Here is a 22656-nt window from a genome sequence, read left to right as displayed (position 1 = left end):
GAGGCTGTGGCTCCCGTGGACAAGGCTGCGTCGTGTCCCAGGACGAGGCCAGGTGGCCCCCGCGAAGGCACCTGCCGGCACCCGCCCTCAGTCACACCTACGACGAGGGCACTCCTGCATCGCTGTGTCCACACGCCCCCGGCTCCCGGGACCTCTGGGCACGTCTGGGGTGCAGCTGGAGGTGCTGGAGCCAGGCTGGGAGTCAGCCACAGGGTCGTCTGCCCCCATCCTCCGCCTGGGACGAGGGCTGGAGTGCCAAGTCCCCGGGTTCCTGGAGGCTGCGTCTGGGGACGTGGTCCTGAATTTGGGCCCACTCGTCCTCCTCCTCTGCTCCAGCCCCTGCCTTGGCCTCTCTGTGACCCCCGCCCACTGCTGCCCTCTTGTGTCACGGGGACAGCCCCTGATGGCCGGGCAGAGGCCCACAGTGAGTGGCGTGGGCTTTCCATGGGCAGGAGCTGTCGAACAGCATGCTTGCAGCTCCCGGGGTGGCAGCTTGGCAGTGGGCGGGACCAGGGCTTCCATACGGCGGTGGGCAGGTGGGTTCACAGCAGTGGCCACTGGGCAGGGACCCTGTGTTCCTTGGGGGCTGACCACGCCCCGGCCCAGTGTGGAGGTGCTGGACAGGCCGGGGGTGGGGACAGCTGTGGCTGCAGCCTGGAGGGCCCCTGGGAGGGGTCAGGAGCGCGGCAGACAGGGGCTGGGGACTGGGTTTGCGGTCACCATCCACACTCAGAGGAACCATGTTTATCTCTCCCCTTGCCCCGATGTCCTTGTCTCGCCCTCCTAAATATCCTGGCCTCCCCCAAGATCTTCCTGCCTCTGGGGGTGCAAGAGCCTGTGTGTGGCCCTGCCTGACCGGTCTCTCTCTTGCGGCCTGGAATGGGGGATGCTCCCAGCAGAGGCCCGGCTGCGCTGGGGTCCACCTTGGGCTGCCTGCTCTCAGTCTGACCCCCTTCCCTGGGGCGCCTCAGGGCTGCAGCGGAAGATTGGGAACGGCACCGTCTGCGGCCCTGAGCCTCAGGCCTTCTCGTCCAGAGCAAAGCCGGCCCCTAAAGGCCAGGGTGAAGGGCCCCGTTCAGGAGGCCTGCCTGGGCCGTGTGGGTTGGCAGGTCCCGCTGGCGGCGGGCTGTCCCTGTCCATCCTGGAACGCTGGTTTTGTCAGCCACGGGCCTTCCTGGCTCAGGGCAGCGGGGAGACGACAGTGGGGTGTCCCTGCTCTTTGGCTCCTGCACCCCAGTTTCGGCCTTGGGACGGGGAGCGTGTCCTGTAGGGAAGGAGGCACACGGCCTGGGTCACCCCAGGAGAGAGCCGCGAAGCCAGAACCCTTCCTGGTCTGGGGAGAATGGAGGGCCTGAGAAGCTTGGCGTCTACGTGCAGGGAACCTGGGCCCCTGGACGGCAGGGGTGAGGGACAGCCCCTTCCTGAGCTCGTGGGATGAGCCGACTCGGGGGGTCCTGGGCCCGGTGTCAATGCCTGGGGCCTCCATGGAGCCAGGCCTGGCTGGGGGGCAGGGGGCGGTGCCAGGCATGGGGACCTGCTGTCCCTCCACGCTCCCCAGGCACTGACCTGCTAGGCTCAGGGGCGCTGGGGCTGGAAGAGGGTTGGGAACCACCAAGGTGCTGGGCAGGAGACCACCAGGGGTGTGGGTGTGGGGGAGCCAAGGTCATGCTGTGGACCCACGTCTGCTGGGCGTGCAGCCTTGGCAGGTTGAGGACTGTCTCTGGGGAAATATTGGCAGGTTCCAGGGCCGGGGAGTGGTGTGGGGGGCTCTGCCCTGGGCCAGGGCTGCCCATATGGGCTTTCTGGCTTCTCAGAAGGGCCTCTACCTCCAAAGTGTTGGGTGGGGGGCTTAGCAGGGGTCAGAGAAGGAGAAGGCATGGGCTCCTCAAAGTCTCAACCAGGGACCCTGCCTCTCTGGGTGTGGGCAGTGGTCTTGACCCTGAGGACAGACTGTATGGGGGCCCCTGAGGGGCTTGGAGTCGGGAGGTTGCCTTCAGCTGGAGGTCAGGCCACACTGCGGCAAGGAAGACTTAGGGTGGACAGGAGGGAGGACTTTCCCAAGCAGGGATGCGCAGAGACACCCACCCGCTCCGGCACCAGCAGGGCTGTGGGCACCTTGCTCCTCCTCGGGGCTGGGTCCAGGTGTTCCGGGAGCCCTGCCGTGGCCTCCAGTCTGCAGAGTCACCCTGTTTGAAGGAGGGCAGGGCCCTGAGCTGTGGGCAGGAAGCCCACCGGACCCCTCCCACCCCCGCTGGTGTCCGAGCGCTCTGCCACCTGCTGCCCCTTCTCAGCCCAGAAGGTGAGGCCTGCAGGCGCTGGCCGGGTGGGGGTCGCCCCTGGGACGGGCTGCCTCTGGGGCAGCGCGAGCACGCACAGGTGTGTCCAGCTGCCTGCCCCGGCTGCCCTGCCCCCAGGAGGGCCCGCTGGGCCCCTCCCCCGCCCCGGACGGGCCCTGTTCACGGGAAGACGACGTGCGTCCTGGAGCAGATAAGGGCCCTGTCCGTGGGGTCACTTCAGTTTGTTCTCCAGCACCTTCTAAATATACCCTCTGAGGCGTTCTTATCGCAGCCGGGCTGGGCCTGGCGGCCAGGCTTAGTGGAGGCGAAGCTGCAGGGGCCAGAGCTGCCCCCACGGCCGTGGGCCCTGGGCGAGCTCGTCTGCTTGGCCCGGAAGCCCTGCCTCCGTTGGGTCTGCCGTCCAGCGCCAGACCCCGAGGGCCAGGACACCCCCCAGCCCCCTGGCCTAACCCCATCCAGCGCCAGACCTCGAGGGCCGGGACACCCCCCGGCCAAAGCCATCTGGGGCCTGTCCTCTCACTGCCAGGCTGGGCAGCCCCTCGGGGGTGGGCAGTGGGCAGCCAGAGACCCTGCCCCCTGGCTGGACCCTGCTTTCCTGGAGGTGTGGGGCAGGGCCTGGGGGAGGAGGCCTGCGTTGTAGTCCTGCTCTCCACCCGGGGCTCCATGCAGCCTCAGGCCCTCTTTCTTCTCTGACGAGGGACGGGCCTGCTTCTGGGGCTTCTCGTGACGACAGAGGGGACAGGAAGGTATGGATTTGCACGGCTCGTCCCCACCTTGCTGCCAGGCGCTGGGGCCACTTAGGGGCTGCGTGGGGCGTGGTAGAAAGAGTCCGGGCTTCCAGTTGGCACTCTGCTGTCCAGCGGATGCTGAGAACGCATCACGTGGCTGACCGTGGCCCGGGCTGGACGTCCCAAGTCTAGTTGTCCGTAGCCTGGTGCTCAGACACGGCTGCTGCCTGTCTGTCTGTCTTCTCTTTCTCTTTCTCTCTTCCTACATATTGTTAGCACCTTGCAGTGTGTGGAATCTTAGTTCCCCAACCAGGGATTGAGTCGAGCAGTGGACACACGGAGTCTTAATGCTGGACCACCGGGGAAGGCCCTTTTATTTTAAAAAAATTTTTTTAAGACACCAATTTATTTATTTTTAAATGTGTTGGTTGCTTGGCCTGTGGGATCTTGGTTTGTTGACTTTTGAAAAAATATTTTAAGACACCAATTTATTTATTTTTAAACTTTTTGGTTGCTTGGTGTGTGGGATCTTGGTTCACTGACCAAGAATTGAACCCATGCCATAGCATTGGAAGGCAAAGTCTCAACCACTGGAGCCTGGGGACGGTCCCGGCTGTTGCGTTTCTGATCGTGTAACGGATTCCCGAGAAGACCTACATGTACATCCTCACAGCGCCCGCATCCCTGAGACCCCCACCGCTGGGACCCCCACAGCTGCCTCTCTAGGGCCCGGGAAAGGCCCTGACGTGACCGCTTAGGGTGATGTGGTCAAGCCCCCTGTCAAGGCCTGTCCTCACCCGCCCCCAGCTGCCCCCAGCCGGCTGGGCCATCGACAGAGGGGGACATCCCGCCGCCTGCACACATGAGGGCCTCACGTGGAGCCGCGCGTGGGGAGTGAGAGGATGCTGGGCGTGGGGCACATGAGCACAGCCATCCGCCTGCGTCCTCGACGGAGCCAGGCTGCTGGGCAGGGCGATGGCCTGGCTGCTCCCCAGGCTCGGCTGGGCCTGGCTGTCCCACCACCTGCCCTGCAGAAGGCGCGGCCTGTGCTGGGGGCACCGCACCCTGTCACCTCGGGCAGGGGGCGCAGTCGGGCTTTGGGGCCTGCAGTGCCCCCAGCCTGGGGGCGCCAGGGTGGAGCTGGGTTTCTATCCGCACTAAGCGGTCGGGAGCTGTGAGTCCAGTCCTTGGTGAGCACGGTGGTGCTTCACCGCGGTGGACCTGTCACAGGCCTCCTGAACGTGACCCCATCCTGGTGCCCAAGTTGTCCCCTCACCTGTGTTGTCCTGGGTTTCCAGAAGAGGCCCGGAGGAGGGCTGAGGGTGAATCTGGGCAGCCCCTGCTGCCTCTGGGCTGACTTCAGGCAGCGAGACCATGGTCTTCACCTCAGAGCCTCACCTGCTGCGTCTTCGGCACTCCTGGCACCTGGGTGGCCATGGCTGCTGCGACTCACATCAGAGCTCCCTCCCACCGCCCCCAGCTCCTTTCTGCCTGGCACTGTTGGCATGCAGTCTGGGGGAGAAAGGGTACGTAGAGAGCTACCTGGTGTCCTGGCCCATTGGAAACCCTGCAGGGCCCTGGCGGAGGGCACTGGAGTGGGGTGTGGCAGGGCAGGGCAAGGAGAAAAAAAAATGGCACAAGAGGATTTCACTTCTGGGTGAACCTTGGAGGCCTGCATGGAGGAGGTGGCATGGATAATTCTGTCCACTGAGTTCTTGCGTTGAACCTGAACTGTTCAGGCATTCAGGTACCACGTCCCATATGGGGCCTTCAAAGCGGACATCAGACATCCTATGCCTGCAGAGCCCTTGCTCTATCGGGGCAGCAGTGGGCAGCAGGTAGCCAGTGGTCTGATGAGAGCAAGGCAGGGGACACAGGGCCCAGCTGTGGCGTCAGAAGGCCCGCCACCTCTCTCAGGGAAGCCCAGGCCTATGGGGCAGGGGGATGCCCCAGAAGGTGGCTTTGGAGTTCAGACTTCACTGGAGAATCTTTAGCTTGGAGGGCTGGTGGAATTTGCACCCTCCCAGGATCGCCCCCAGCTGCCAGGTGGACGTCAAGACTTGGGCAAGGAGACCAGTTGGATGTGGGCTGCAGATTCTGGTGCAGTCCTGGTGGCCCGTCCCCTGGGGCTGGAGACCCCCAGACAGAGGCGCCCTGGCCTCTAGGGAGGTGCTATGCGCACAGGAATAGCCAAGGGCCCAGCCAGAGTGCGAGGTGAGAGGCCCTGTGTCTCTGGGGTCCCCGGCCCAGGTCACTTTTAGAAAAAGTGTCAACTGAAAGCCCGAAAGGCGGAGGACAGCCCCTGTTGAGAGGTAGGGATAAGCGTCTTCGTCTCCTAGGAGCTCCTTGTGGACAGGCGCTCTGGGATATGTCTGATGGGATCTTGCGCTCACGGGACCTTGGAGCGTGGGGCTCCAAGAGAATGGAGACTGGAGTTGCGGGAACAGTGGCCTCACCGCGCCCAGCTGCCCTCTGGTGCCCGCGTGGCTAGCGGTCGCATCGCCCGAGGGAGCCTCTGAAAGGAATAGGAGCCGGTGCCACTGAACACGCCTCACGGGAGGTTCAGAGTCGGGGCGGCCTGTTCCAGGAGCCCTGGCTTGGATGCCGCCCAGCACGTCAGGGGGGAGGGAGTGAAGGGCCGAGTCCCTCCCTGACGTGATGGGGTCTGGACAGTGGGGTGCTGAGCTGTGCGTGACCTCGCAAAGACACCTCTCTCTGCATCCTAGTCCCTGGAGTCTGGGACCTTACTCGGGTCTCTGCAGATGCACTGAGGCCGTGAGGGGGCGGGCTCTGAACGTACCTTGGACTGTTTCACAGGGGCGCCACGGACACGCACTTTACCATATGCCTGATGCTGGCTTTTAAAGACTCACTGAAGATTTGCTGATAGTTCTCGTCATCATAAGCGATGTATTCATTTAATTCAGTTCAGTTCAGTCGCTCAGTCATGTCCGACACTTTGTGACCCCATGGACTGCAGCACGCCAAGGCTCCCTGTCCATCACCAACTCCCGGAGTTTACCCAAACTCATGTCCATTGAGTTGGAGATGCCATCCAACCATCTCATCCTCTGTTGTCCCCTTCTCCTCCCACCTTCAATTTTTCCCAGCATCAGGGTCTTTTCCAATCAGTCAGCTCTTCATATCAGGTGGCCAAAGTATTGGACTTTCAGCTTCAGCATCAGTCCCCCCAGTGAATATTCAGGACTGATCTCCTTTAGGATAGACTGGTTGGATCTCCTTGCAGTCCAAGGGACTCTCAAGAGTCTTCTCCAGAATCACAGTTCAAAAGCATCAATTCTTCAGTGCTCAGGTTTCTTTGTAGTCCAACTCTCACATCCATACACGACTACCAGAAAAACCATAGCCTTGACTAGACAGACCTTTGTTGGCAAAGTAATGTCTCTGCTTTTTAACATGCTGTCTAGGTTGGTCATAACTTTCCTTCCAAGGAGTAAGTGTCTTTTAATTTCATGGCTGCAGTCACCATCTGCATCATTTATTAGAATCCTTGATAAGTCACAGAGGCTGAATAATGGCCCCTAGAGATGGAAGACTCCCTGGAACTTGTGAACGTGACCTTAGGTATTTAGAAAAAGCATCTTTGCAGAGGTGATATGTTAAGGATCTTGAGGCGGAGAAGATTCTGGATTCTGGGGCAGGGGGCCCGCAATTCAGTGACAGGTGTCCTCAGAAGAAACCCACAGAAGAAACAAACACAGCAGGGGGTGCATGACGTTGGAGGCAGAGACTGGAAGGACATGCCCTGAGCCCAGAGATCCCGGGGCCCCTGGAAGCTGGAAGTGGCCCAGGGTCTCCACCCCGGCCTGGCCCGGCCCGCCCACGCAGCGCCTCCCCCACCCCTGTGGCTCAGCCTTGTGTGCGGCGCTCCCCTTGGAGGCTGTGGGGTGCTGAGTGGTGGCCTGGCCCCTGGAAGCAGGGCCCTGCCCTGGGGAGGCTCGGCCCCTGCCTTGAAGCTGGGGCTGGCTTGGCCTCGCTGTCCCTGAGCCCTGGGTCCCCTAGCCGGGCAGCGTGGATTGCAGGGGCAGCCCAGAGTCTCCTTCTGGAGGCGGTGTGACTCCTTCCCACGGGGTCAGGGGGTGCACAGTGCCAAGCACCTGGGCCGAGGCGTGATTGGCGACGTGCCCGACCCTGTTCCACCCAGGGCAGTGCTGGGCACAGGCTGGACCGGGGTGGGGCGTGTCTTGGCTTTCTGTTGGGGCGTGTTTCCCCAGCCCCACGGACAGTGCTGGTGGGACCTGAGGCCAGCTCCCCCTCCCCCGGGGGGCTCAGTGCCACGGGGGTGTCCACATCCAGCCACAGGCTCCCCAGCCCACCTTGTCCTGTTTGCTCAGGGATGTTTGGAATCTCCCAGGTGACTTTTGTGCAAAGAGGAGCCCCTCCGATACGGCCGGAGTTTGAACGTCAGCAGCTAATCTATTAAATCACACGCTCCGAGTTCGGCCTTGAGGTTCAGGTGGCAGGACAAGCCCTTTGTCTGTTATCGGCCCGAAGGTCCTGGCCGGGAGGGCGGGTCTTTGAACCTCACACAGCCTCATTCATAGCCTTAATCAAGCGCGGGCAGCAGTCCAGGGCGTGCGTGTACGTGCCATTTACTTAGTCTCCCGTTTCTTTTTCCTTAACTTAAAAAAGCTGTGGCAAGATAAGCGTAGTGTGAAACCTCTCTGACAACGTGTAAGCGTACCGCTCGGGCTGCGAAGTCCTGAGCTGTGCGTGCAGCCATTAACTCACCCATCCTCAAAGCCTCTCCTTACGGCAGGGACACGCTCTGTCCCCAAAGCACCGCCTCCTCACCCCGCGCCAGGCCCCCCATCCTGCTTTCTGTTGCTGTGGGTCTGACAGCTCTAGGGTCCTCATGGAAGTTGAATCGTACAGGCCTTTCCCTTCCGTGACTGGCGTGTTTCACCAAGCATTCCCAATACCAAGTGTTCCCAACGTCTATCCCTTCACACAGAACTTTTTTTCTGGACCAACAAGACTTTTCCAAGCACGTAATTGGTCTATATTGAATACGCTGCCCAGGTGGCGCTGTGGTAAAGAATCCACCTGCCAGGCCGGGAGACATGGGTTCAATCCCTGGGTCGGGAAGATCCCCTGGAGGAGGAAATGGCAACCTGCTCCAGTCTGCTGGCCTGGGAAATCCGCTGGACAGAGGGGCCTGGCTACAGTCCATGGGGTCACAGAGAAATTGAGCGCACAGATAGGGTGCAGCTAACGCTCCCTGACTGGCCCAGTGCTGCATCTCAGCCTCTTGGACCTCGCTCAGAGCTCGCAGAGCCCGACGGCAGAGGTCTGTCACTTCTGGGTTCCGAGTGCGCCTTGAACAGGCTATATTCCCCTTGCCCGTGAAGCGTGTGCTTCTTATTCACGTTTTCAGCATCACTGGGGAACATCCAGGGTTGAAAGAGGTTTCCCTGTGGACCAGAGAGACCGTGCCCGTGGACTTCCCTGAGGGTCTGGTCTGTCCTGCCCCACCTGGGCTGAGCCTGCCAGGCACCGGTGCCACTGGGGACCCAGCCCGTGGGCATGGGGGTGGGGTCCTGCCATCTGCCCCCTGCTGTTCCCTGGCGCACCCTCCTGCTGGACCATCGCCCTGGCACGGCTCCCGCATTCCTCTGTGTTTCCTGGGCACCTGTTGCCGCAGACGCTGAAATGATGTCCGATGTCCGATAAGGGCATGGACGTCCTCGGGCAGGAGCCGGAGGCCATGTGCCCAGGGTGGATCGGCCATCAGGGCATCCACAGGCCATCGTCCTCGCCTTAGCCACGGCCGCCTCCCACAGGCACGCACACGCACCCCTGGGAGGTCGGGTCGGGCAGCACCGGGACCCGAGGGGCCCTCTCCCCGCCCAGCCCCACTCGCACACCTGGGCAGAGAACAGGGCGGTGTTCCCCTTCCCTGGGCCTTGCTCCCCTGGCTCTCGGAGGTCTGCGGCTGCCTGACTTTGGAGCCTTGGGACCCGAGCTGGGACAGAGCGGGTGGCCAGCCCCGCAGAGGCAGACGGGGAGCACCAGGCCCCCCAGGTTGCTGCCAACACCCCCAGGGCAAGGACCTGACCTTGGCCTTGCTGAGGCTCCTGGGCCCACACACTCGGAGCGGACAAAGCGCCCTTTGTGAAATGATTCTTTCTGAAACCAGCACGACGTGTGCAGGTATTTGAGGAGCTGCTCAGCCTTCAGAAGACAGCGCGACCGAGGCCAACACAGCGTGGAGGGTGGTGAGCTCTGAGCCCGGAGGCCCAGCGGCCCCCAGGGGGGCGCTCCTGGGGGCCCCCCTCTCTGGCCCAGGGCCTCTGCCGAGGTTCACACAGGGTGGGTGGGGTGGGTCTCTGTGTGCCTCTGAGCAGGAGCTGAGGATGCCCCCCCTGCTGTGCCCTCCCTGCAGACCTGTCCATGGGCAGAGCTGCCGTGGCCAGACCCCCGACTTGGCAAGATTCTGTCCTCCTCGCCCCCGGGCCTCTGTGCCCCAGCCTGGCGCGCGGTTCTAAACGAGCTCTCGCTGCTCCGTGAGCATAGCCGAGGTCGTCCCGACACCGACAGATGCCGCCCTGGCATCAAGAGGCAACAGGGACAGGCCTCGAAGAAGAGGGACCGCTGCCCTCAGGCCTCCGAGGCAGCCGAGCGGGCCGCAGGGCCCACCGCGACGCCTTGAGGGGGCAGAGACGCCGCGTGGGTTCTGCCCATGTCCTCTGCCTCAGGAGGCAGGACTGGGAGAGAGTTCAGGACTTTTCACGCACGTCCCGGCGGCGGGGGCTGGAGGTAGGGGACCCGGGGAGCCGTGGGCAGCAGGACCCGCAGACCTGGGTCCGGGCCCGCACCTTCCCCACCAAGGGTCTCACTGCAGCCTTGCGGACAGTGGCGCGGGGCACAGGGCTTGTGGCTCGGGGCTTCAGCCAGTGAGTCGGCATGATGACTGTGGGCCAGCGGGGGTGTTGGTGTCCTGACCTTTGCACCCGAGTGTGACCATTCATGGCAAGCAGGGCTTTGCAGGCGTGACTCGGTGAAGGGTCTGGGTGCGGGCGACTGTCCGAGTCGCCTGGGGCACACTCAGTGTCACCGCAAATGTCCTTTGTGGGGAGGGGCAGGGCCAGACGGGAGGAGACCAGGCTGTCGAGCCCCCTGAGCCTCCCCGGGGCCTGGCCTCACCCCCCTCCGTGGTTTGGCTGCTTGGGGTTCACCCTCAGGGAGCGTGGAGCCCGGGCCCCGGTTTTCCCATCTGTAGCATCTCTCCGCAGCTGACGCGGCTGTCGTCTCACAGGAACGCGTGTTACTGTCTGTACAGTGAGGCTGGGCAGTGTGGGCGGTGGTGATGTCCTTTCCTGGGACGGTGTCTGTGGCTGGACAGGCTGTGCTGAAGCGTCTCCGTGGGCCGCAGGAGGGTTCAGGAGGAGAGGGCGCGAGGCGGAACACGGGTCCAGCCTTGGGCGGCCCTGGGGCTGGCCCCGAGTCCCTGGCTGCATGCCCGCTGCTGAGAGGAAGCAGCCGCGGGCCGTGTCATGGGGAAGCTGGCTGGAGGGTGGTGTGGGCCTGCTCCCTGCAGCTGCCTGCGCCCCTGGTCTGGGCGAGCCCTCGTGTCGAGCACGCCGCGTGTTGTGGGGACGTCCACGGAGCCTGCAACTGCCACCCCGTGTCCAGGACGTTTGCCACCCCAGAGGAAGCCCCTTGGGCCCCATGGTCCCCAGGCGGCTCTCTGCCCGTGAATGTCCCCTCTGGATCCTTGGAGACCACGTGGGCAGCGCCTGGCTTCTCGGCCTGGGCCTCCGAGGCCCGTCGGCCTGTAGCCTGGGTCAGAGCCCATCCCATCCTGGCCGGGTGGTGACTGCCTGCTGTTGGCTGTGCCTGCAATTGGCGCGCACCTGGCGGTCGGGGCTGGTGGCACTGGGAGCCCTCAGGCCCCGGGCGGAAGTGCCCGGTCCCTGGGCGGTGGGCGAGCCCCCTGCCCGCGCCCCTTCCTGGGCTGTGTCTGAGCGGGCGGGGCGGGCAGCCTGGCATGGCACTGACTGCGTGCGTTCCTGTCCCGCAGCTTCCTCATTGTCCTGGTCTGCCTCATCTTCAGCGTGCTGTCCACCATCGAGCAGTATGTTGCCCTGGCCACAGGGACCCTCTTCTGGATGGTACGTACCAGCGTAAGGGGCCCTGCGCTCTTGCCCCCAGGCAGGTGGGCTGCAAGGTGAAGCCTGCCACTCCTGGCCTCTCCCACCCAAGGGACCCTGTGCTGGAGCCCCACGGCGGGCTGGCTCTGGGGGCTTGCCCTAATACTGGGGGTCTAGAGGCTGTGGGGACCCCGCCTTCCTGGCTCCCTGCCTTGCCAGGATATGACCACTGGCCTGAGAAGGCTGAAGAATGACGGGCCCCTGGGCCTGGTGGTCTGGGAGGGCTTCCGGGACGAGTGGGCTGAGCTGGGAGGGACGGAAGGACGAGAGGACGTGGGCGCTAGGCGCCGGGGTCGCGGTCTGCTCGGCCTGCTGGCGCACAGATCTGCAGGCACCCCCGCTCCTGCCTCCAGCCTCGGCCCAGGGTGCCCCTGCCCTCGCCAGCCGACGGCTGTGAGCCGGGGTCCCCGAGTCCTCGTGACGCGCCTCGAGGCAGAGCCTGTTGTACTTTACACAGTCGGCTCCACCGGTCACCCGATGCCTCTGCATTCGTGCTCACGGAGTTTCCCCTTCTTAGGTTAGAGCTGTCTGGGTGGATCTTGTGGCTTTAAATTGTTGGGGTTCATTGGGCACATCCTGGTGGAGGGATCCAGTCTGCTCCCACCCTGTCCCTCTCGCCCCCGGCCCCGGCACCACTTACTCCAGAGTGTGTCTTTTTCCCCCACGCAGCTGGGGACCCGGACGTCCAGGGCTCTGCTCTGTGGCCTCCTGTTCTGTCCACAGCTGTGTGTGCACCTCCACGACGATCCGCTTCACCGTGCGGTTAACGTTGGGGCCCCTCTTCTCTCTCAGGGGTCCCCTGACGATTCTTGCTTGTCTCTTTTCCCCAGTGGCCTTTACGATCAGCTTGTTGGGCTCCCAGAAAATGCCTGTCGGTGTGTGATGTGTGAATTTGGGGAGGCCAGCGTCTCTCTGGCTTGGGGTCGGTCTGTCCACGGGCAGGGCGTGTGTTTATCAGAAGGGCTTCATGGTCTGGGGATGTGGGTTTTAGACAGCTGTTGCTATCATCAGTATGCTAACAGTCGTTTGTTGCCATCGGCAATGGAACCTCTCTCGCTATGTTTCAGGGAGGTTTTTTGGTGTCTAGGAAGGCGACTGCCCTTGTTGCCTGTGCAGCCTGTGACTTCCTCTGTTCTGTTACTGTTTGCGGGGGTTTGTCCTCTGACCCTCTGGAGTCGTCTGTCTCGAGTCGTTGCTGCTGGGGCTGGTCCGGTGCCTTGGTTGGGTGTAGAGACTGGCGTCCCTCGGTCGCTCGGGCTTTACGGGGCGGGGCGAGGGGGCTCTCCACGTCTCCTGAGGGGACGCGCCGGCCCGGGCAGACTGCTGCGCATTCTGGGTTGGGCGTGGCCTTCAAGCCCCGGGAGAGGGCAGGACTCTGCTGGGACGGCGTCCTCTCCTGTGTATCGTCATTCTGTGTGTGTCTGTGCTGTGACCGCCTCTCCTTATGAAGACACCAGTCCTGTGGGACGAGGACCCACCCTAGGGACCTCATTTTATCATGTCACCTCTTTAAAGACCCATCTCCAAACACAGCTGCATCTGAGATTCTGAGGTCAGGATCCCACAGTAGGGATCTGGGGGGGTCATAGCTCAGCCCACGGGGCCCCTGAGTGACTGGGTCGGCTCCCCCTCTGCTGGAAGGTTCACTGAGAGGCCCCCACAACATTGAGTCCCGTCGGGGTAGGGGGCCCCGGAACTGCCCCCCCCCCCCACCTCCACCACCCAGCCTGGGCCCTGTAGCACCGGGGGTCCTGGTTTGCAGGCCACTTGGCACCCTCCTGTGGCTCAGGCAGGGCCCCAGGTGCAGCCCGCACGGGATTTTGGCTCCTGAATCACCGCTGATGTCAGCGCATCCCAGGCCCGGTTCTGGGGCTGGAAGGCAGACCATCGAGGGTGTGGGTCACCCCAGGGCAGCTCCGGGATGGGGGGCAGGCTCTGGCGGCCGCGGGCCCGGCCTCCCCTCTCCTTTTGGCCTGTCTGGGAGCTCCCCCCGACACTGCTGCTCACAGTCACACTGGGTTCCTTGGGGCTTCATGATGCGAGGAGGCCCAGAGCTGGGCGTGGTGGCAAAGGGGCCCCGCGACCTTCTCCGTCTCCCCGCCTCCTGGAGGAACTGACCGCCTACAGTCCGGGCATCGCTGAGGTCCGCGCGCCTCCTGGTGGCTGTGCTCGGAACTGCGGTCTCCTCCCTGAGGCTTCCTCCGTGGCTCAGCTGGTAAGGAATCTGCCTGCGGTTCAGGAGACCGAGGTTCGATTCCTGGGTTGGGAAGATCTCCTGGAGGAGGGAAAAGCTACCTACTCCAGTATTCATGCCTGGAGAATCACATGGAGAGAGGAGCCTGGTAGGCCACACAGAGTCAGACACGACTGAGCAGCTAAACCACCCCCGCTGAGGATCGGGGCTCAGCTGGAGCTGGGATCCTGGGGGTGTGTGCCAGCGAGCAGCCCCCACCTCCCAGCAGAGGGCCCTTGCTGCGGGTGCATCTCCTGTTCTACACCTCCCCATTCTCTCTGCCACACTCGTGCCCCCCCAGGCGCCCTCTCCACACCGCAGCTGTTGGCTTTGGGGCGGAGGTGGGGGGGCGGAGGTGGGGGGGCGGGGGGGAGGTTTTCCAAAACCAAGCTCTGGTCATTCTGGAAGCTCGGGTGGGCTTTCGGATCTGCTGGGCCTCTTGGGCCCCCAGTACTGTGCACTTCCTCTCTCTTCCTGCCACCCCTGGCTCCCTCTGCTCCCGTGTAGTTTGCTGACCCCTGACCCTGGGCCCTCCCGCTGCCTTGGGGCCCTGGCACATGCTCCTGTGGGCTGACTGACCCTTTGACCTGTCGTGAGACTGCCTTCCCGCCCGCCTGGTCAGACTTGGCCGTCACCACTGGCGCCCCCCGCGACCACCATCTGCCGGGGCTCCCCCTCCTTAGTGTGCCCCGCTCTCCCCCAGTGGCTGGGCACGGGGGTCTGCAGGCTGAAGCAGGGAGCCCCAGAGCAGGGGCCCACGGGCAGCACCCGCCACAGGCCCACAACGGTGCTTCTGGGTTTGGACACTTTGCTTTGAGTCCAGGAGCCCAAAGGGGGCTCTGTGGGGCACCCGGAGCTGCCGTGGGGCCCTGGGCCTCGGCTTCCCTATCTGCGGAACAAAGGCCTGGGGGAGGATGGCCTCAGATGCAACCTTCTGATGGCCTGTACCGAGTTCCCAAATATTTCGTAACTCACTGGCCTGTGGAAACAGGTCCTTTGTGGTGGGTTTGAGCTGACCATGTCCAGCCACCTTTGGAGTCATGGCCACGGGGCGGGCGGTGGGGTATCAGGGTCACCGGGAGGAATGCAGCCACAGGGGCCCAGGCTCCAGGAAAGATATGAATTGTGATATGAATTATGTCAAGGGTTGAGGCATGAAGGAGGTAAGAGGTGAAGTGGGACTGGGGGGCGGACAGGGTGTCTGCAGGGATGCTGAGGGCTTCCTGCAAGAGGGGGTGCCCTGAGGGTGGGAGGAGGAGGTGGGTGGGTTAGGTGGGGGACCTCCGGGGCAGGCCGGGACCACCCCCTGCAGCTGGCAGTGGGCAAGACAGGCCCGGGGTCCCGGGGCTCTGGGTGGAGGCGGTGGCGGGGGCTCCCTGGAGAGGCTGTGGTCTGCGGGCTGGGGACGGGCATGACCCCAGGCAGGGCGTGACGGAGGGAGCGGGTGTGGGCAGGGCAGAGGCGGTGGTCGCAGGCCCCCAGGTCGGCCTCGCAGGCCCCCGAGGTCGGCCGCGCAGGCTGGGGCTGCAGGACACCAGGTGGCGCTGTTGCCCGTGGCGCGAGGCTGCCGCTGGCCAGGACCCAGAGCTCTGAGCCAGACCGCAGCCTGGAGCCTAGGAGGGGCCCCGAGAGCAGCTCGGTGCTTAAATGGTGGAAAAAAGTCCTTCGAAGCTGTGTTTTCCCACAGAGCCCATATGTCTTCCTTCCTTTTCATGTGCTGGTTTTTATGGGGCCGGAGAGCTGCTGTCTCAGCTCTGGGCAAGGGAGCCTCAGGCGGCCTCCAAGGGATTAAGTGTTTTGCTGAACCAGGGAGATCTGGGGGGCTGAAAAAGCCACTTGGGGTGGGGTCTCATCGCTGCCACAGGGTCTGTCCCGGGGCTGCGGATGGCCTGTTCGAGATCTGAGCCCTGCTTGCGGCTTCCGGGGAACAGGGCTCCCGACACGGTTCCTGAATTCAGGGGAAGCTCTGTGTGTGTGTGTGTGTGTGTGTGTGAAGCCGTGTGTGTGTGTGTACACATGTCTGTGTGCAAGCGTGCAGCGCGCCTGTGTGTCTGCTTGTGCACATGGCCTCATGCATGGTCTGTGCCTGTGTTTCGGTGTGCACACGCGCCTGTGGCCGGGCTCCAGCTCTGGGCGGCTCTCCTGTGTGCCCCCCCGCCCCCGTCCCCCGCCAGCCTGCTGCTGTGGCAAACACACCCCCTCCCTGCTCCCTGGGGGAAGAAACCCTGGCTGGGCCCAGGTGAGGGGCTGGTTTTTGTCTCCGAAATCGCAGGGTGTTTTTTTTTTTCTTTCCTTTTTCAAATCCCACACAAAGAGAGAGGCCCTCAAAAGCACAGCACAGACCCCGCGTATCCTGAGCTTCTGGTGGGAGCATACCAGGGATTGTCCTGCGATGGCTGCGGTTGAAAACCCCGTGAGCCGCAGCCCGGAGGCCTAGTGGATGAGGTCATCGCCGAGGCTTCCTCCCTGGCCCAGGCTCCCGGGGGCCCCTCCGCGGTGACCCAGCCCTCCCTCCAGCTGGATCACCCACCCCGGGGCCCCGGCTCCCCCAGCACAGGCGAGAGCGTCCCGCCCTCCAGGCCTCAGTTTCCTAGCTGCGAATCCAGGCCCCACGGGAACCACCCCCCCCCGCCCCGCCGCCGACACGTCCTCTGGCCCCTCGGTGGGCCCCGCGTTTCTCTGGAATGAGGCCTGGGCTCTGTCTCCTGACCCCCGGCTCCAGTGCACACCCTGCTCGCTCCAGCCTCTGCAGGCCCGCCCGTTCCCGGCCCTGCTCCCTACACCCTTCACGTGCCGATCGAGGCAGTGGCGCTGAGTCCGGGCCTGCAGCCCCCGCCAGCCATGCTGTGAGCCTCGGCATGGATGGGGGGAAGCTCGCAGAGCCTGGGTTGCGTCTGCCCAAGGCCGGGCTGCCAGTGGCTGGCCCAGGCTCTCTGTGAACAGACCCCAAGGCTGTGTCTGCTCCTGGGCTGCTGCCTCCCTAGGGGGCTGTTCTCTCAGCTTTCCCCTCTCTGCTTGGTGAACTCCTACACATCCAGCAAAGCCCCGCTCCTGTACATCCGCTTCCGGGGCACCTTCCTGCTCACCCAGCGACACTGCTGGCTTTGTCCTCTGGCCCCCATGTGCCCTGGGGAGACGTGTCCCCGCCCTGGGGCCCTGAGCCCCTGGGCCTCTGTCCCCGGCACACGGGCACTGCCCAGTGAGGACTGTTTCTGCCTGCTGGGGCCTTCTCTGTGCTCTTCCTCAGGATGCAGCCAGCCTAGGCGCCCCATCCCGGTGTGGGGGCGTCCTCACTTGCGTCTGTTCAGTGTTTCTGTTGCACCCACTCTGTGGCAGGGTCACGGGCTCTAGTTCTGCGCCCAGGGTCCTCCCTGGGGCCTGTGTAAGACGGGGCTGGTGCCAGAGTGTGGGAGGGCCTGACCCGCCCCCAGGAGCCAGAAGGCCGAGGGGCACCCCTCTGTGTGCACATGGCCGCCCTGCCAGGCCAGGGTCAAGTCGCTGCCTGGCTCAGGCAGCCTGCTCGGCGCGCTATGGTGCGGGGACTCTGGGCCGCTCCATGGTGCGGGGGCGTCATGGCTCCGGGCTGCAGGGGGCCCACCCCTCCTGAGGCCCCGCTGCGAGCCGCCCCGAGGAAGGCAGTGTGCAGGAACCCTGGCCCCCGGGTGAGGGGGCTCAGGCGGGTCTGGGGGCTCCCTGCTGCCCCCTTGGGCAGAAATGAGCCGGGGGCCCGCCCTGGACAGTGTGTGGCTGGGGGCGGGGCAGACTGCTGGGTTTGTCTCTTGCGTTCCAGGAGGGGTGGGCGAGGCTCAGGCGGCCCCCAAACCCCCCATGTCTGGGTGCCCCCCAGCGTCCCCTTGAGAGTCCATGAACAGAGGCTTCGGGGCCACCAGGCAGAATTTGAAGCTGCTGCTCTCAAGGGGTCTTGGCTAATTCTCCAGAGCCCCTTGGCCACCCAGTGGGGACCCCTGAGAACAGGAGCCCCCCGACCCATGACTCTGTGGATGTGGGCCCAAGCCGCCTGCCGCGTCCCTTGAACAAGGGGCCCTGTGTCCCCGCCCCCGGGGTGGCCCCCTCACTTCCTCCAGCCTCTCTGGGCGCTTCTGTCCACCCACCCCTGCCATCCCCTTCGGGTGCCTTCGCCCCTCCTGGTGTCTGTGGTGTTCCCCGCTCTGTGCATGCTCGCCACGGGCTGGTGGCCTCTCTGGCCTGACGGGGTCCCAGCTCTGCCTGCGGGGTCTCCCTCCTGGGCTCTGAGGGGCCAGCGCCGCCGCCCTTGTCCTGTAAGTGGGAAGGACCCCCGCCCTGAGGACGTCCGCGCAGGAGGCTGCCAAGGACTCGAGGACGCTGGGCCTCCGTGAGGCCCGGGGTGCTGGCTCTGCGTCCCACCCCTGGGCCATCACGCCCGCCCGCCAGGGGTCCCTGTCCCCGGGGCTCCTGGCTGCGTTCCTGGCCTGGAGGCAGCTGCTCCGGAGGGGACAGCTGACATTCCTCCCTGCGGGGTCTGCCCTCGGCCCGGAGCCGTGAAAATGGGAACCCTCAGCTGTAACCGGAGCCTTCCGCGGGGCGCTGGGCCCGGTGGGTGGAGGGGTCCTGGGGCGCCTCGCGCGCACGAACAAAGGCGCCCTCTGTGAAGCCCACGCTCTGTCGCGGGCCGGGACTGTCCTGTCCATCAAATCAGTTAGAACCAGGGGCAGGGGGTGGGGGCGCCTGGGCAGGAGGTGGAGGGGACTGCAACGTGTTCGAAACTTTCCCGAAAACCACGTAACCCGATCCCATGCAAGTGGCCCAGGCTGGGTCGCGCCCCGGGCCGGCCAGGCAGTCTTGTGCGCCGGAGGACAGGGCCCCACCTGGGGGCGGAGGGCCGGGGCGGGGGCCCGGCTGCGTTCACCTGCAGCCCGGATCCCGTGGGAAGCGGGCGCCTCCTCCGATCTCGGCCCCCGGGCCCCCAGCGTTTCCTCCAGGAGGAAATTGGAGTTGGGGGCCCATGGCTCCTGCTGGGCGGAGGGTGCTCTGCAGTCCAGGGGGCGCCTGTGATGGCCACGTGGAGGCCCTGGGGCTGTGACCAGCCAGGGCTCTGCCGGCAGTGAGAACCGGCCGGGTCCGGGTCTGGCTCTGTTTCTTCCCCTGGTGTTTCCTGTTTTCAGGCTGTAAAGCTCTGTGAGGCGAGCTGGGAGGTGGGTGCCGGCCTCTCAGCTGCCTTCTGGGGTGTCTTTGACTGGAGTCCACTGAGAGCCCCTGAGGGCACCCCGTCTGCACAAGGCCCTCCCCGAGAGGAAGCCTGTCCCACCAGGCCCACGGCCCCCGGGGCCCCTGGAGGGAGAAACAGTCGCCCTGCTGGTGCAAGCAGCTAGCCCGGCGCCTCCCTTGGGCAGGAGTCAGGCAGGGCTCGCAGCAGGCCCCCCTGCCGCTCCTGACACCTGGGGTGCCTGTGTCCTATGTTTGCGTGCCCCCACGTGCCCATTTGTGTGCGTGTGTTTGCGTGGCCCCTGGGGCTTTCTTAGGAAGACCCCGATGCTGGGAGAGATTGAGGGCCAGAGGAGAAGTGGGCGACAGAGGAAGGGATGGCTGGATGGCAGCATCGACTTCGTGGACATGAGTCTGAGCAAGCTCCGGGAGATGGTGAGGGACAGGGAGGCCTGGCGGGCTGCGGTCCACGGGGTCACAAAGAGTCAGGCACGACAGAGCGGCTGAACAGCAGCAGAGCTTCCTCTCCTAGCCGCCAGGTGTCGGTGGCCTCGCTCCCCAGCTCCCCCCACCGCACCCTCTCGTTCTCCTCCCTTTTCGGAGGCCATGGTGACTCAGCTCCAGGCTGGGGTGCAGGTGGGTGGGGACGAGTGGGGGCCCTGGGTCTGGACAGACGGGAGCTTGGCTCAGCCTCCCGTGTTGAGCCAGGTGCCCCTCTGGCCCTGCAGGAAGACGCCGACTGTGCAGGCAGGGGCTCTTCCCCGGCACCCAGGCCACCCATCAGCTGCCCCCAGGAAGAGGGTCCCCACACTCTGCCCCCCATGGCGCGGGTCCTGCTGGGGAGGGGGGTTCTGCTCCACGTTTTCTGTCCCGCCTTGCCCGCCAAAACGCAGGGCCCAGGACAAAAGTCAGACGCTGGGGTGGGAGCGCCTGCTGCGGCCCGCAGCCCCTCCATCGGGGATTTGGCGGGATTAGAGTGTGCCATCCGTGGGACAGGTGTCTCCTTTATGCTGGGCCCGGGGCGGGATGAGAGTGTGCCGTCCGTGGGACAGGTGTCTCCTTTATGCTAGGCCCGGGGGCTGCAGAGGGGCACGCCATTAAGTGCCACATTCAGTGGGGTCTCCGCTCGGCGTAGCTGGAGGGCCGGGTTTTGTTAGGGCTTGTTTTCACGTCTGACCCTGGCCAGCTGGAGGGCCTTGTTTTAAGCGCGGGGTAACAGCTGACATAACATGACGGGATCAGGCTGAGCAGGCAGCCGTGCCGCGGGGGGCTGGCGGGGGCTGGCACCGGCGCTCCACGTGGGGGCTCCCGGGGGGCTGCTCAGGGCCGTCGTCAGGGATAATAGGATGAACCCGGTGGGGCCTCGTGGCCGTGGGGTGCGGCGTGGTGGGGTCCGCCAGCTGTCGCCCCCCGGACGAGTGGGCCGCGGGAGTCACCGGTCTCTGGGTGGGGGCTGGGGGCTTGCAGGTGCCAGAATAATTGCCCAGGGGCCTGCATTCAGATGGGCTATAATCGCGCTCTCTGCCTCCCCAGGTCATGGAGAATGGAGGCCAGGGGCCCCGGCCGTGCGCCCATTGAAGTGTGTCATTGTGTGGCTTCACGGGAGAGCAGAAAGGGCTGGCACAGCCCTGCGGGGTCGCGGGCCGCCACCATGCCCCTTGGCCGCCCCCACCCTGGCCCCTGCCTCCCTCCACAGACCTGGGAGCAGGAGGAGGCGACTTCTCTTTCTGCATTTTCTGCCCCTCTGTTATGCGGTGGTCGGGCACACTGGGTGGGTTAGGTAGAAGGAGGTAGCTGTGGGGGCTCCTGGGTCTGGGGGCTGCTAACAGCCCCCTCCCATAACCCAGTGGGAAACCCTCCTGAGCAAGGGCCCCCCCCGCCCCCGTGCCCAGCGGGCTGCCTGTCACCTCCTTCTGGGCCCCTGGGTGCCCTCCTCCCTGCCCAGCTGGGCTCAGGAGGCCTTGATGACACTCATGAGTGCAGAGGGGGCTGAGAGAGGCCCTCCGAGCACCCAAGTGCTATCACTCAGTCGTGTTCAACTCTTTGTGACCCCACAGGCTATAGCCCGCCAGGCTCCTCTGTCCATGGGATTCTCCAGGCAAAAATCCTGGAGTGGGTTGGCATTTCCTCTTCAGGGGGTCTTCCCCACCCAGGGATTGAACCTGGGTCTCCCGCATTGCAGGTAGATTCTTTACCACATGAGCCACCAGGGCAGCCCAAGCATCTGAGGGTCATGGGGGCTTGGGGGTGACGAGCCCCTCCCCACACACACGGGTCTGCGAGCGCCAGTCCTGCTGGGCCGCCCCGGAAGGCGAGTCCAGGCTTCAGACCTTCACACTTCTGCTTCCCCTCGGCTGGTGACTGTGAGACGGAGACCGCCCCCAGCCCAAAGCTCACGGCAGGGGTCTCGCCTTTGCGTTTCCAGGTGGACCCAAGCCTACTGGGCCGAGAAAAGTTCCCCCGGCTGGCTGGCACCCAAGCCGGGGTGGCCGCGAGGTGGTGGTGCCCATTTCCCGGCTTGGTAAAGGCGTGTCTGGTCCAGCCGAATGCTGTCAGAGAGGCAGGTGTGCCCAGGGATGTGCACACGCACACACACGGGGGGACACGCGCGTGGAGGCTTGCGCATGTGGACACGCTCACGTGGTGCGCACACTCAGGCACATCCATGTGTCTGCACGCACACGTGCACACAAGCACTCTTGGCCCGGAGCTCCGGCCGGCAGGGAGTGAGACCCCCTCAGGGCCGCGTTCCATCTGCACGGTTAATCCAGAGACTGTCAGCACGGGAAGCTGGACGGGAACAAAACGTGAAGAGTGTGCTGAGAGAGCGGCCTTCCCCCGCCCCGCTGGCCCGTGGCGGCCTGGTCAGTTTCCGAGCACGACAGAGCTGAGGTTGGTTTGTGTTCAGAACACAGTTTGGTGGGGAGACCTGGGTGGGGCTGGGAGGGGAGGCATCTTTATCTCATCTTCAGTTTCTTGAGCTGGGCTTTTGTCTTCTCCCAGACCATTCTCTGAGCCCAGCCAGGAGGGTCGGGGACGGGGGCTGCGGTCCTTGATGCTGGGGGCCAGGCTGGGTCCTTGTGCACTCATTTCTCAGCGTCGTCAACCCCTCACGGCCCCTGGGCCCGGCTGCAGAAGCCTGAGCTTGGCCCCAGAACGCTGGTGGCCTCACTGTGTTCAGGGTCCTGGAGAGTGGGCCTTGACTCCCTCTGTTGGGGTCCCCCAAACACCCCCCCTTTTGCTCAACGGCTCTGTCTTCATTTCAGGTTCACAGTGACTTTCCTCTAGATGAGGACATCTCTTAGACTACTTAGTGGCCCTGGGACGTTGGGAAGAGGTCTTCTCGTCCTGGGAGCCTGTGAGGGTTTCTGCTGCTGGGAGAGTCCTCCCTAAGCTCTGTCAGTGGTCTCTGTGTAAATGAGCAACTGCAGGCAGCTGGTGGCCCTGAGGGCCTCTGTGCCCCGTCTTCAGAGGGTCACAGTGAGGGGCGGCAGGCCTGGGGCTGCAAGGTTCCAGCCCTTTCTAGTTCGGAGTAGGTTTGCTGTGGTCAGTGACGCTCCAAGGGCCCAGAACTGGGCTGTGAACCCTCCTGGGCCTCACCAGAGAGACTCTAGGTGGTGGGAAGGGGTCCAGACACACCCCCTCCCCCTAGAGCTTGCTCAGGGCCCCCACCCTCTCCAGACCTCAGCATACAGCTCAGTGCTGTGGTGACTCAGGTACCGGGGGCTGTGGGTGTGAGGGTTCTCAGTCCAGGACTGATGGCCTTGGGGGCCAGTGGGACCCGGTCAACAAGTGGCCTCCCCTTCCCACTCAGGCCCGTCGGCAGACATGCGCCTGCACTTCACGGGGTCCCCTGTCAGCGGATCCCACGTGTGTGCCCCTGTCTGGCGCCCCACGGCGTTTCTCGGAAGTGCGTCCAGGGGGCTGCGTGTGTCCATGGGCCGTCCTTTTTGTTGCCGACTTGTGTTCCGCTGGGTGGATGGACCACAGGCTGTTTATTCAGTCACATGGTGGCGGGCCTTCGGGTTTCCCGTTTAGAG

The 22656-nt window shown here is 64.4% G+C and overlaps 1 protein-coding gene across 9 annotated transcripts in view; it reads left to right on the top strand.

Annotated features, from left to right (window-relative positions):
• Positions 1 to 22656, top strand: part of KCNQ1 (potassium voltage-gated channel subfamily Q member 1) — a 380920-nt gene that overhangs the window by 45660 nt on the left and 312604 nt on the right. For all 9 annotated transcript variants that reach the window (XM_042237886.1, XM_060404142.1, XM_042237885.1 and 6 more), the window contains exon 2: positions 11070 to 11160. In XM_042237886.1, coding sequence (XP_042093820.1) covers positions 11070 to 11160 — 91 coding nt within the window. The remainder of the gene's footprint in view (positions 1 to 11069; positions 11161 to 22656) is intronic.

The sequence above is a fragment of the Ovis aries genome, chromosome 21 (assembly GCF_016772045.2).
Source record: "Ovis aries strain OAR_USU_Benz2616 breed Rambouillet chromosome 21, ARS-UI_Ramb_v3.0, whole genome shotgun sequence".
NCBI classification, from domain to species: domain Eukaryota; kingdom Metazoa; phylum Chordata; class Mammalia; order Artiodactyla; family Bovidae; genus Ovis; species Ovis aries.
The sequence above is the reverse complement of the archived record's forward strand: the minus strand, read 5'-3'. Positions and strand labels throughout refer to the sequence as shown.